Here is a 13,653-nt window from a genome sequence, read left to right on the forward strand (position 1 = left end):
TCTGTCCCACAAGGTGTGGCTGGGTGCTTGTCCTCATCCCCTTGGTGCTGTTAGTTGCTCCATTCCCCTGCAGCTCGGCGGAACTCGTTGTTCGTGGCTCCGCTGGCGGCGGAGCGCAGGCAGCGCCGCACCGTGCGGTCACCTCTGTGCGCCGCCGCCGCCGCCGCCGCCATGCCGTTCCTCCCGGACGAGGCCCGTTCGCTGCCGCCGCCGCCCCTTGTGAACAAGGGCTCGGTGTGGTTGGGGCTGTGCGGATGGTTGGCGGCCCTGCTGGACAACGGCTTCGCCCAGCGGCCCGTCCTGAAAGCGGGTGAGGGGTTGTGGTGGGGGGGGGGAGCCCTGAGGTGCGGGGCTGAGGGGATCGTGAGGGGACTTGTGGTGTCGGGAGGGGATTATAGCGGATATGGGCTGTGCGGTGCCCTGAGGTGGGGGAGTGGGGATGCTGAAGGAATATGTTGAGACTTGGGGGCATTGAGAGCGATGTGAGGGATGTGGGGAACATTGAAGGGGCTCTGAGAGGTATGTGAGCAGATCTGATGGGACTCGGAGATATGAGATGTGGGGAGACCTGAGGTGAGGGGATGGGAGGGCTCTGAGGGCATACTGGGGGAATGTGAGGTTATTTGGAGGGAATTAAGGGGGCTGTGAGGGATGGGGGTTGTGGGGAGCCCTGAGGTGCAGGGCTGAGGGGATCGTGAGGGGACTTGTGGTGTTGGGAGGGGATTATGGGGGATATGGGCTGTGAGGTGCCCTGAGGTGGGGGAGTGGGGATGCTGAAGGAATGTGAGGAGATTTGGGGGGATTGTGAGGGATGTGGGGAACACTGAGGGGGCTCTGAGAGGTATGTGAGGAGATCTGGGGGGGACTAAAGGGACTCGGAGATATGGGATGTGGGGAGCCTTGAGGGGATGGGGTGGCTCTGAGGGGATACTGGGGGGATGTGAGGTTATTTGGGGGGAATTAAGGGGGCTGTGAGGGATGGGGGATGTGGGAAGCCCTGAGGTGAGGAGCTGATGGGGCTGTGAGGGGACTTAGGGTGTTGGGAGGGATACTGGGGGGATTAAGGGGATCTGAGGGATATGGGATGTGGGGAGCCCTGAGGTGAGGGGATGGGAGGGCTCTGAGGGGATACTGGAGGAATGTGAGGTTATGTGGGGGGAATAAATGGGGCTGTGAGGGATGGGGGTTGTGGGGAGCCCTGAGGTGAGGGGCTGATGGGGTGTGAGGGGACTTGGGGTGTTGGGAGCAATACCGGGGGGACAGAGGGGACTCTGAGGGGTATGGGATGTGGGGAGCCCTGAGTGAGGGGCTAACAGGGATCATGAGGGGACCTGGGGGGGAGTTGTGAGGGAGACCACAGGGATTGAGGGGACTGTGAGGGATATAGGGGGATCTTTGTGGGATTTGGGAGTGCCGTGGAGCAGTCTAAGATATGGCAGGTGGGGAATATGAGGGGGATTTGAGGGATTCTGAGGAGTCTCAGGGACATGGAAGGGCAGAGTACTGAGGTGAGGGATGGAAGGGACTGAGATTCATGGGCTTGCTCAGAGGGTTGTGGGAGGGCTGTGAGGGGAATCAGGGCTGTGGTGGGGATTTTGAGAGGTTTGAGGTTACTGTGAGAGTAATGGGGATGGTCTGAGGACTGAGAGGGATTTGGGGCCTTTGGGGTGGACTTTAGGGGAGACTCAGAGGGATTGGGGGAGCCTTGAGGTGAGGGATATGGGTATGGGATGTAGGGGGTCTGAAAGGGGTATGGGTGAGATCTGGGGGGGATCAGAGGGATGTTGGAGGGTGATAAGGGGACTCTGAGGGACATGGGGTGGGGGGAGCTTTGAAAAGTAGGATATTGGGGGTACTCAGTGGGGTACTGAGATGAGGGGTGAGACTCTGTGAGGGACATGCAGGGAGAAAACAACACTTCAGATTGTTGCTTTGGGGTTCCCCCCTGTTACAGGTGTTCACCGCCAGGTCCTGTTTACCACCGTGGGGTGGTTTGCCGGCTATTTCCTTGTTAAACATGCTGAGTATGTCCACGCTAAACTGGACAGAGAGCTGCTCGATTATGTCCGGCGGCACCCTGAGGACTTTAAGGCAGCAGGTTGGTAATGATCTCAACTGCTAAACAGGTGTATTCCCAACTCCAGAATGGATCTCAAGCATCCAATAAGGGTTTTCCCAACTCCTCTTGCTGCCTTTTGCAGAAAAGAAAAGAATAGGGGAACTCCTGGAGGATTTCCATCCAATTCGCTGATGCTTCTGCTGAGCTGATTCTGGGTTAAGAGCTCCACGGGGCTGCCTGCGGCTTTTCAGCTGCCCACGTTTGGAAGGGGAACCATTGATCTCATTAAATAAAAGTTAATGATGAAATACAGAGCATTTTGTCCCCTGTTAACTCCGATCCACTTCTTTCCTCTGTTTTTAAAGTGTGAAAATGGAAGACTGGGCATACAGTGAGGGGGTGCTGAGGCTGTGGCAGCTCCCAGCACAACGCGTGGCCCACATGCATAAAGCTGGATCCTCCAGCACCATCAGGAGATGCTCCGCTCCCACCCTGCTGTGCCTGTCCGTGTTTGTCCCACCCGTGGTGGCCATGTGAGGACAGTGACCGCCCCGTGGCCACCTGCCTCTTATCAGCTTCATCCCACCCTGGGGTGACTCCTGCCTGGGGACACTGTGCTGGGCTGCCAGGGACCTCTGGAGCTCATCCCAGGTCACAGAGTGGATCTGGGACATCTCACAGCTCTTATCAGCCATGTTCCATAGCAGTGCTGAGCACATCCTGCCATGTCTGGAGGTGACACATCCCTGGGCACCCTGAGCCTCTCCAGCCCCAGCCAGAAGCACGGCCCGAGGAGCCCGCAGCCCTCCTCCCTGCGACCGCCATCTTGTGATACAGGGCCTGTCCTTCTTTGGCCACAACAACCCTATGCAGCACTGTGGGCCTGGGGTAGAACAGCTGGAATGATGTGTGTTGGGAAAGGATTTGGTTGTGGGGGAGCATCTCTGATAAAGCAGATTATATTTACAGCTACCCAACACTTATCTTTTCCACCCCTGGTTCCTCATTGGCCGAGTACTTCAGGTTCACAGTCTTCCCAACACTCAACTAAACGTACGGATACTGGATAAACATCAATGGCTGCTAACTGAGCATATACTGCTAATTCGTTAACTTCTCACATTTGCTCACTCAACATTAGGCCATTCTTCCTGGATACCTGCTGAGAAATAAGTTTGGAAGGAAAGATGTAGGGGAGTATCTGTTGCATTCCTCCTAACCCCAAAGGTGGGACAGTTTGACCTCATGGAGAGGCCCTACGTTGGTTTTTCACTGAAGGCCTCTTGGCCAAACAGAAGAGCCCATAACACCAAACCTGCAGTTTTTGCATTCCTTATTTCATCTTAACTACTAAGCATGCATAAATATGGTAAGTTTACCTAAAGGACAAAAGAAGTGGATTATTAAAGACCTTCCTTTGTTGGAATGAAGAGAATCTGGTGTAGGGAGCCTGCTTTGGTAGGGGGCTTGGACTCGATCTCTGGAGGTCCCTTCCAAGCCCTACAAATTGTTAGTACCAATCAAGTTCACTAGATGACAGCAGAGACCATCAAATACTCGCATTGCCAGTTCTAAATGCAGAAACAACCTTTCATTCCCATATTTACCTCCTCCTGTACAGGTCATCTTCCCCATTTGTTCCTGCCCGGAACAAGGGGGTCCCACAGATAATTAATGGGCTCTTCCATCATTTGGCAGCCCGCCGTCTGCTCCTTTGGCACACATGGACCCCAGGTTCCTTTGCCACTCACCCCCATAAGCCACCTCAGGTGCAGCAGGGCTTGCCCCTGGTCAGCTTGACCTTCACAGCATCTGCTCACAGCCAGGCCAAGTGTATAAGCCAGACTCGGTGATGATGTGAGAGTGTCCGTCTGGCACACATAGTTACAATCTTTCGGTTCTCTCCCTCCATGTCTGTTGATACTTGTTTACACCTCCCAAGATCTTTTGCTCATCAGAGTGTGAATGTCTTCATTTTTTCCCAGTAAGAGACAGATTCAAGGAAGCAAAGTAAGGGACCCGGATAAATGAATGGAGGGGGCTTGGAGAGCATGTAATAACAGGGGTGGTAATGAAAGAAAGAAACTGGGAAGAAAGAACTGGGAAGACGTGGAAGTGCCCAGGGAGGGTTTTGCTCCAGAGTGGATTGAAAGCAGCGTGCAAACAGCAGGGAAATGGGGCAGTGGTGGAGGTGTACCAAGCAGAGCAGAGGGGGAAGGGAACCATCTCTGAGACCTTGGGAGTCTGTCATCTAAGGGAAGGAACTGATAGGGCTAAAGGGTGAACAGGATGCTCTGGTTATGCTGTTCTGCTGGTTTGCACAGTAAATCTGGTTATATCTGGGGTAAATGGGGAACCTTTTGTCTGTTACCACTGTTCCTTGATAGAATGTCAAACCAATGAACTGCTAGTGGATTTACTGCTTGTTAGCATAGGACATGTAAATGTATGCTGAACAAAATAAAGAGAGCTATTCTGATGCCACAATAACTGAGAGACCTTCCTAACGCGACTGAGCAGCGACATTTGGGAGCGTTGGTCAATGCATGGCTGAGCAAGGGCCTGCAGTGTGCCCAGGTGGCCTCGGGGGCCATTGGCATCTTGCCTTGTACCAGCAGCAGAGCAGCCAGCACTGCTGGAGCAGGGGCTGATCGTCCCTCTGTGCTCAGCTCTGGTGCAGCTGCACCTCGAGTGCTGTGTTCAGTTCTGGGCCCCTCATTACAAGGAAGCCACCGAGGCCATGCAGTGTGTCCAGAGAAGGGCAGTGCTGCTATGAGGGGTATGAAACACCTTATGGGTCTTATGGGGAGCAGCTGAGGGAACTGGGATGGTTCAGTCTGCAGAAAAGGAGGCGCTTTCCTTCCCAACGGGTCGGCCACACTATGGGCAGAAATGCCACTGCCCCGATTAAAGCGGTGGATGCCATCTCCCCCAGGCAGATGCTGATCCTGCGCTCCCAGCACCCAGTGTGTCCGTGCCGCATCCCACCATGCCCACGATCGGGACACCGCTTCCTACAACGCGCTGCCCGGTGCCATCCTCGGGCTCCACCGTGTACGGCGCGGGCAGGAGGAGCCGGCCGTGCCCGGGCTGACCCAGCGAGCCCACCCAGAACCGGGCGGCCGCTCCCGCCGCCCCACGACGGCCCTCATCCTCGCTGCCCCCCCCCCAGCTCTACTCGGGACGCGGCCAGCGCCGCTCCCCCCCACACCCACCGCCTCCCCCCGCGGGTCCCCGCCCTCCTCCGCTTCGTGCGGGCGGTTCCCGGTCGGCCCCGCTGCGGAGAAAGCGACGCGCTCGGCGGCTGCAGACAGTTCGTTTTATTAGCAAAGAGCGGGGACAAAGCGCCGCGCGGCTCCGGGATCCAGCCCGAAGGCGCCGGCGCTGCGCGGCTCCGTCCGAGTCCGGGGCTCCGAGTCCGTCCGAGTCCGGGGCACCGCGGGACGGCAGCGCCGGCTCTCGCCGTGGGGACGCGGCCCCGCAGACGGCTCCGCGGCTCCGCCGTCGCCGCTCGGAGGCCGCCCCGTCCCGCGGCGCTGAGCCGGAGCCGCGCGGGGTCACCAGCTGGGCTGCGCGTCGCCGGGGCTGATCCGCTCCAGGATCTGGCTGTAGCGGCGCGTGAGGGCGGCGGTGTCCCTGGTGAGGTGGCTGAGGATCTGCTGCAGCCCGGCCAGGTGGTGGCACAGCCGCTGCTCCAGGCTGCCGTCCGCCCCGTCGGCTGCGGCGTCGGCGTCGTCGTCGCTCGCGGAGCTGCGCTCGGTGACGGAGGCCAGGCCGCGCTGCACCACGGGCTTGATGGCCTTGAGGAGCTGGTAGCGCTCGTACAGGTCCGCGGAGCCGTCTGAAGCCGAGTCGGCCCCGTCCTGCGGGAAGACCCCTCTGAGCAGGCTGGGGAACATCACCTCCTGCTCCATCTTCTGCGTGGCCGAGAAGTACTGCTCCATGGCCCCGCGCCTCGCCTCTCCTCGCGTCCTGCCGCTGCCCGGCCCCGCCGGCTCTTTTATGCCGCTCCGCTCCGCTCCGCTCTCTTCTCCTCCCCGCTGCGCTCCCCGCCCCGCTCGGGCTCCGGTCCCGCTGGGTCGCGCCCCGTCCCTGGCTCCGTGCCCCCGTCCCCGCTGGGTTGGGGCCGCGGTGCCGGGGTCGGACGGCACCTCTGCCCCCTTGTGCTTGCGGCACTCTGGGGACGTCAGTGCCCGGGGGTTGAGCAACGCCGCGCCGCACCGACGGCACAGGGCTGACGGCAGCGCCGGCGGACGTGGAGCCGCGTGCCAAGTCCCGTCGGGCTCCTCTGCCCAGTGCTGCCAGAAGGGCCAAAGGACAGTCGGGCTGTGTGGCAACCCGCTCCTATTTTGGGAACAGAAATGAGCTCCTTTTGCAACCCACGGCGGGGGCAGCTCTGTGCCACGGGCACAGCAGGACACTCGCCTCTTGGAGCAAACACGCTGCGCCCCGCGATTGCCCCCAGCTGTTCCCATCGTGCCTGTATGAGTCGTGCTTGTCCACGTGTGTCCATGGAGCTGCATGGAAAATCCCACTGAGGTCCCCTGAGGCCGTGGGCAGTGATGGCAGCAGGACATGAGGAGTCCCCTTGCCCACGACTGTGCCTCACCAAGCTGGCTTGGGAACGGCGACCTGGTGCCATGATGGCTGCTCTCAGGTTACCTCACAGCCTGCTGTTCTCCAGGCTGCACAGCCTCAGCTCTCAACCTGTCCTCCTGGGAGAGGTGTTCTATCCATTGGATCCTTACTGTGGCTCTTCTATGGATGTGCTCCAACAGCTCCATGTCTCCATGTACTGAGGACTCCACTTCTGCTTTCCATAGTGTGCACTTACATAGGGTGCATACAGCGAATCTGGTTTTGTTCCTTTCCTTTTTTAAGAAGTAGCTGGTGGGTTTAAGGGCCTTAGTTCAAGGCGTCTTAAATGACAGCCTGGTTGTCAAGCCTGGCAGGTCTGGCCCAGAGTAACCAATTAACACCAGAGTAACAAGTCCTAAAGACACATCTGGACAAACAGCTGGGTCTGCCGTGTACTCTCACAGCATCTAGAGGTCACCAGTGACACAAGAAGGGCCCAGTGGAGCACAAAAGTCCCAACCAAAGCCGCTCGGTCTCTCAGCATCGTCCAGGTCAACCGGTTGCTGCTCAGTGCCACCAAGCAAGCTTGCAGGCTCACTACCTTGGAATACTGGTAACGTGTGGAATCAAACACCATAAGACACATGAGATTGTGGTGGAGGGATGTTTATTAGGGAAAATGGATGGAATTTTGAGAAATTATTAATTTGTTGTCCCGCTCTTTTAAGCATGTCACAAAGATGTGGTGGAGGACTCTGGTGGTGGCTGGATGAAGGATGTTTTGGACGTTGGATGTCTTTCTAGCTGTGAACTTTCAACCTTTTCAGGGGGCTGCACTTTGTTGTATCAGGAACTGTCTTCTTATGGAGTCTCTCCACCACAGCGGGGATGTTGGCAAAGTGGAAATGTAGACAGCTCTGTTCCTCGCCCCCTTATCCTGCTCCTGCTCCTGTAGGAGAAACGACAGAAGTACACTGTTGTTATACAGATGGAAATGATGCTTGGGAATTGCTCCCACCATTTTGTTCTGTCCCGTTTGATCTCGACAATTTTTCCCCCAAATAATCTGGTGTTGCAAAGACATGTAACTCATCTCTCAAAGTTGGTTGAAGAGATACATCAAAGTGTCGTATCTCTCCAGCCACATGGGTATCCCAAACCAGCACCTAGACACCCAATCTCAATGGGAAAGTGCAAGCTGTATACACCTGCGATATCTACCTGCAAGTAGAGGATGTTGTCTTTGGAGATGGCTTCCATCAAGTCCTTACTGAGGGAAGGACCGGCTGTGCAGTTTCCTGACTTCTGCCACAGCCGCATGCAGTGGGGAGCTTGGTCTCTCTGCCCGCTGCCTGTAGAAGAGCATGTAGGCAGTGGCACTGGGAAATAAAGAAGTCAGGTTGCTGATGGTTTCAAAGGAGCAGGTGCAAACCCTGTGGTCGTTGAAGAGGTACCACGGGATCTCAGAGTCCAGCTGCTTGTTGGAAGCCAGTTTTGGTGTCCCATCCCGAGGCTGTGTGTTGGGCACGGTATCGGTGCACTCTCTGCAGAAGCAGTAGTAGTGTCCGCTCTCGGAGGTGATGCCTGAATGCACCACCACGCTGCAGAGGTCGTACACGGTGGACACGAAGGTGCTGCCCAGGTCAGATCTGCCCATCCCATGCCGACAAACATCCTCAGTTTCCTCAGAGCTGACGAGGATGGGCAGTTTGAGCACCTCAGGAATGGAGACATTCTCCAGGATCTTCGTCCTCTTCATGGTCTTTGGGTCAAAGGAGAAGCGCAGCAGTGTGAGGATGAGGTAAAGTGGGGCCTCTGTCAGCTCTGCCACCTTCTCAGCATCCTGCAAGGAAGCACATTTCTTGCAGTGGTATTGATTCTCTGCGGTCAGTCTCTCTGGGGATAGAAAATTGTTGATTAAATCCCCAAGAGATCGGGACTCCTTAGGAGCGCGTGTCTGCTCCCCAGAAGCCCAGTCAGCATCTCTGGTTGTATGTGCTGGTTCTCTGGGCTCCTACAAACCCAGTATTTCCATCAGCACCGGCTGGGCTCCGGGATCTCCAGACACAGCAGGCTTCCTCCGGATCCAGGCAGATCCTGTTGGCTGCTTTTTGGGGGACTCAATAAACTGTGGGCCGATTTCTTCCACTTGTACAACAGAGGTGCTTCCTGGCCTGCGCGTGGTCCTGTCTGATGGGGGGAACGCCAATGACAGGTCTGTGAAGGCTTCTTCTCGTGAAGACACGTTTAAACACTTCAAGCAACGAATCTTTGTCAACATTTTTCCCCCAAACATCTTCTCAACCAGTGTCTTGTTTATGGATTGATGCTCCATGTCTTGAGACATCAAGCTGGATTCCTTGAGCTGCTGGTAGTAGATCTTTTCAGTTTTTTCTTCTTCATGTAATCTTTGGTAGAAGGAAAAAGATGAGAACAATAAAACATACAGCACGAGTTTCTACAGTATGGTTTCTGTGTGTGCACAGGGGCCTGATGCCAAGTGTGGTGTTGCAGAAGGCACAGATGGTCAGCGTGCATTGACCCCACTTTGCACGACATCACCAGGACTCTGGAGACTTGGGATTTGTTGGTGAAAGAAAGGCAAAATCACCATTTTAGAGAGGAGGCTTGTCAGGCAAACAGTTTTCCTCTGAACGTGGGGCAATTTCAGAAATTTTCAAGCCCAATTCATTTCTTCCCCCCAGGTTGGCACAAACAGAGTTCTACTGAGAAGCCCCAGACCGGTTTTCCCATCTTTCACTCCCAGTCTCTGTTCTCAGCCGCTTGCACCACTTCAGAGGGGTCAGCATTTCATATGATGTGAATGCTTGGGGCATCACCACGTCTGGGCTCCAAAATTAATACTGCTTGCCACATACCGATTCAGGAGGTACTTGAGATACTCTGAGCAGTCCTGCTGAGAACCAGGGGTAAACCAGAATGGCTGGGAGGCAGACAGGAAGCTCTCTGGTGAGATGGCAGGTTGCTGGTAGAGAGAGGGAAAAACACATTTAAGCCACCGGGTCTCACTTCATATAGGAGAAGACTGGTTTGGTATGTGGCAACCAGCACTGGAAGGATGAATTTCAGCCCTGCTGAACATCCCTCTGTTGGACTGCCACGGGGATAACAGATTCTATGTGCCCCCTTTTACCAGCATGTATCAATTAGGTACTCATATGAACAATACATGCATTCATTTCTTCATTCAGTTTCAAAATGCTTTCTGTTCCTGACCCACAGACTTCTACTAACTTCAGCCTGTACTTAATTTGATCCTTAATTTGATACCAAGTCCATTTATTAAAAAAAGAAACCTATAAAAATCGACTAAACTTCCATCCATCCTCTGATCTCTGCAGGGAGGTAAACTGCATTACTGGGCAACGTAATCAGTGCCTTTAGGCAATTGTTGTCACATTAATACAGTGGCAGACCCGTAATTGCCTGGAGAAATGACTTTACGTACTGGGCCAAAAGAAAAATAACTAGAAGGATTGTAGGAAATTACTGGGAAATCATTAAGTACAAGCTACACAACAAGCAAGTACGTGAATGCACATCAAACACACCATAACCTGCTTGGAATAAACAGGCTCTTTTATGACCAAATGTGCAAGCTAAGATGTTCTCTACGTTACCCCCTGAGAGAGACCTGCAATGGATCTGTAATGGTGTAGCACCACAATGGAACAAGGCAAAGCTGCCGGTCAAGTCTTGGAAAACAGAGAGGTGCGGGTCAGTGGGCTCACAACAAGTGAAAAGTCAACACGGTGTCTCTGGGGGACAGACGGGTGCCTTCACCAATGGATTGAGATATGAGCCATCTGGAGTCACTCATGCTCAATTTCAGGTTGGTGGAGAAAGGACTCCTAATTACTTTGTGTATGGGCTATTTTTCTTACTTTCCCTCAGATATGAAAGATTCACAACATCTGGAATCTAAAGGTTTGTTGCTGTTGTGGTGTTTGGACTTTGGTCCAAAGAAATAACTAGAACATGAAATAATTACCTGACTGTGCTCCAACAATGCAAAGAGCGACTTCAGTTTTGTCATCAGGGGCTGGAGGTCACTCTCGTTTAAATTCAACACGGAATGCCGAAAGCTGCAGAAGACAACCGCAGATGCAAAACAAGATGGACAATTAGCATTGTGGGAAGCACAGTGCCAGTGCAAAGAGCAACCCGGGAGCAGTCCTAAGAGGGAACAAGGGAGCAACAACTCACTCTGAAGCCATGAAGAGAGACTGTATGACACCGTTCATGTAGCAAGTGTTTCCCGAGTTCAATAAGCCAATCTTCCTTGACTGTGATTTGGAAGCCATGACTGGGCAGCTGGGCAGCTCGTACTTCAGGCAGAGCAGGTTGGAAGCAACTTCGTTGTCGTTTTCCTGGCACTCTGTTTCTTTGGAAACTGAGGCCGTTTGTCCTGCTATCTGGAAGTGAGAGAACATGGGCACTGTGAAAGGGATGCAGGCTCGTTTGGCGGAGCATCACCCTGCAGGGCTTTGGTTTGCACGGAGCATTTCCAGCCTCACAGGAATGCTCGGGGCAGCCCGTGAGGCTCACACCACCTCTGGTAGGCCCTGTGTTGTGCGGGGGTCTCCCACTGTGTGACAGCCCTGTGGCTGGGCAAGTCCCTGGGGAGAGCTAATGGACCTCTGGGGGTCTGCTTTCCTTAAAGCTCTCCAAGTTTATGGCCTTGATGGCTCCCTGCTGTGCAGACACGGTACCCTCCCTGTGCAATTCAACTCGATCACTCACCTGTCCAAGACGGCTTCTTAGTCTTCTCCAGAGGTCGCAGGCCTTCCTGAACAGGCAGCAAATGCAGGTGATTACCAAGGGATCTATAAGGAGCCAGGTTCTCCTTCTTTGCACCGGGAACTGCTGCTTTGTTCCCTCAGGAACAACAACCTTGCTGTCTCTGTACCGGACCTGTTTAGGGCACTGGGAAGGGCCAAGCCAGCAGGGCCAGTAGCCGGTCAGAATCGTGGTCTGCACGGGTTGCTGCTCCTGGGGAAGGACCTGGTTTTTCTTTCTGTTCCCAGTCCTGTCAGGACATGAAATTACACCACGCCACCAGGACGAGGTGGAGGTCTCCTCTGTATGTTGCCCCTCAGGAGGGACCTCATTTGTCTTCCTGTCCTTGATCATAATTGGGCAAGAGGTTAGGCCAAACAAACAGGACCAGGATGAGGTCTGGCCCTTGGTCTCCTCTGGGCTCTTCTCCTCAGGACGGACCTGGTTTATCTTCCTGTCGTCAGTCCTGATGGAGCAGGAGGTTAGGCCAAACCAGCAGGGCCACATGGAGAGACGTCTCTTGGTGTCCTCTGAACGCTGCTCCTCAGCAAGGACCTGGTTTGTCTTCCTGTTCTCAGTCCTGACAGGGCAGGAAGTCAGGCCAAGCCAGCAGGGCCATGTGGAGATCCTTCTCTTGGTCTCCACAGGATGCTGCTTCTCAGGAATGTCCTGATTTTTCTTCCTGCCCTCAGTTCCTTTGCTGCATGTCAGGCCAAAGCAACAGGGCCAGCTGGAGGTCTGGCTCTTGGTCTCCACTGTATGCAGCTTCTCAGGAAGGTCCTGATAGGCAGAGACACCTCCCTGTAGACCATGTTGCTCACGGCCCCATCCAGCCTGGCCTTGAATGCTTCCAGGGAGGGGGCATCCAAACCTCACTGGGCAACTTGTGCCAATGCCTCACACTAAAGAATGTCTTCCTAATCTATGGCCTAAAACTAGCCTCTTCCCCTTGAAAGCCATTTCCCTGTTTCCCGTCTCTACTTGCCTGTTTAAAAAGTCCCTCTCCAGCTTTCTTGTAGGGTCCCTTCATATTTGGGGTGACCACTATAAGGTCCCCTCAGAGGCTTCTCTAGGCCAAAGAGCCCCGATTCCATCAGCCTGTTCCCATAGGAGATGTGCTGCAGCCCTCTGATCATCTTTGTGGCCCTCCTCTGGACCTTCTCCAACAGTTCCATGCACTTCTTGTGCTGGGGGCTCCAGAAGTGGATGCAGTACTGCACGTGGGGACTCACAAGAGAGAAGCACAGGGGCAGAATCACCTCCCTCAAACTGCTGGTCACACTTCTCCTTATGCAACCCCGGATATGGTTGGCTCCCTGGGCTGCATGCACACACTGACAGCTCCTATTGAATCTTTCATCGAGCCACACTCCCAGGTCCTTCTCCTCAGCGCTGCTCTCCAGCCATTCTTACAACATTCATAGTACACCAAGGTGGGAGGGAGTGTTCATCTGCCAGAGGGCAGAAAGGCACTACAGAGGGACCTGAATAGACGGGATGAATATGCCAAGGTAACCTGTGTGGGTTTCAATAGGGCATGCTGTCTGATCCTGCATTTTGGTTACAACAAGCCCAGGCAACCCTACAGGCTTGGGGAGGTGTGGCTGGAAAGCTGCCTGAGGGAAAGGGACCTTGGTGTGCTGATGGGCAGTCGACTGAATATGAGCCAGCAGTGTGTTTGCCCAGGCGGCCAACAAGGCCAATGGCATCCTGGTTTGTATCAGGAATGGTGTGGTGAGCAGGACTAGGGAAGTCATTTTGCCCTGTACTCGGCATTCTCCAGTGCCGCAACTCTAGTACTGTGTTCAGGTTTGGGCACCTCAGTACAGAAAGGACATGGAGGTGCTGGAGCTGGTCCAGAGAAGGACAACAAGGCTTGTGAAGGGCTTGGAGAATATGTCCTATGAGGAGCGGCTGAAGGAACTGGGGATGATTAGTCTGTGGAAAAGGAGGCTGAGGGGAAACGGCAGAGAGCGAGCAGATGGTTTTAACAAAGAGAAAACACAGTGGCAACGATCTGAGGAGTAACGGGAATTGACTACATGTAACCAAATCAAACAATACGGGAGAGATGAGAGTACCCAAAGTAGAAGTCAAAGCACAGCAGTGCGAGGGCAGCGCGGGCTTTAGAGAGCGGCAGGGGTCCGGTCCGGAGTCCCACCCCACTTCCACTTTGTGCCAAGTCCTCCGGAAATGCCACCCCTCCTCTCCATGAA

At 54.6% G+C, this 13,653-nt stretch overlaps 2 protein-coding genes and 1 pseudogene across 2 annotated transcripts; 1 reads left to right on the forward strand and 2 right to left on the reverse strand.

Annotated features, from left to right (window-relative positions):
* Positions 1–134: 134 nt before the first annotated feature.
* On the forward strand, positions 135–2,371 carry NDUFC2 (NADH:ubiquinone oxidoreductase subunit C2). The gene is made up of 3 exons (XM_015852465.2): positions 135–310; positions 1,955–2,098; positions 2,202–2,371. The coding sequence occupies exons 1-3, from the start codon at positions 172–174 to the stop codon at positions 2,249–2,251; spliced, it is 333 nt and encodes a 110-aa protein (XP_015707951.1). The 5' UTR covers positions 135–171; the 3' UTR covers positions 2,252–2,371.
* A 2,993-nt stretch (positions 2,372–5,364) lies between these two features.
* On the reverse strand, positions 5,365–6,050 carry LOC107308548 (thyroid hormone-inducible hepatic protein-like). The gene has a single exon (XM_015852515.3). The coding sequence runs from the start codon at positions 6,001–6,003 to the stop codon at positions 5,617–5,619; it is 387 nt and encodes a 128-aa protein (XP_015708001.2). The 5' UTR covers positions 6,004–6,050; the 3' UTR covers positions 5,365–5,616.
* A 1,054-nt stretch (positions 6,051–7,104) lies between these two features.
* On the reverse strand, positions 7,105–10,694 carry LOC146762868 (ubiquitin carboxyl-terminal hydrolase 35-like; annotated as a pseudogene).
* Positions 10,695–13,653: the final 2,959 nt, after the last annotated feature.

Source organism: Coturnix japonica, chromosome 1, assembly GCF_054131305.1.
Source record: "Coturnix japonica strain WE chromosome 1, WE-NBRP24, whole genome shotgun sequence".
In the NCBI taxonomy this organism is placed as follows: domain Eukaryota; kingdom Metazoa; phylum Chordata; class Aves; order Galliformes; family Phasianidae; genus Coturnix; species Coturnix japonica.

Coding starts and splice junctions, on each gene's coding strand:
- NDUFC2 (XM_015852465.2), top strand. CDS start 172: ATGCCGTTCCTCCCGGACGAGGCCCGTTCGCTGCCGCCGCCGCCCCTT. Junction 311..1,954: donor GCGGCCCGTCCTGAAAGCGG/GTGAGGGGTTGT, acceptor CCCCTGTTACAG/GTGTTCACCGCCAGGTCCTG. Junction 2,099..2,201: donor TGAGGACTTTAAGGCAGCAG/GTTGGTAATGAT, acceptor TGCCTTTTGCAG/AAAAGAAAAGAATAGGGGAA.
- LOC107308548 (XM_015852515.3), bottom strand. CDS start 6,003: ATGGAGCAGTACTTCTCGGCCACGCAGAAGATGGAGCAGGAGGTGATG.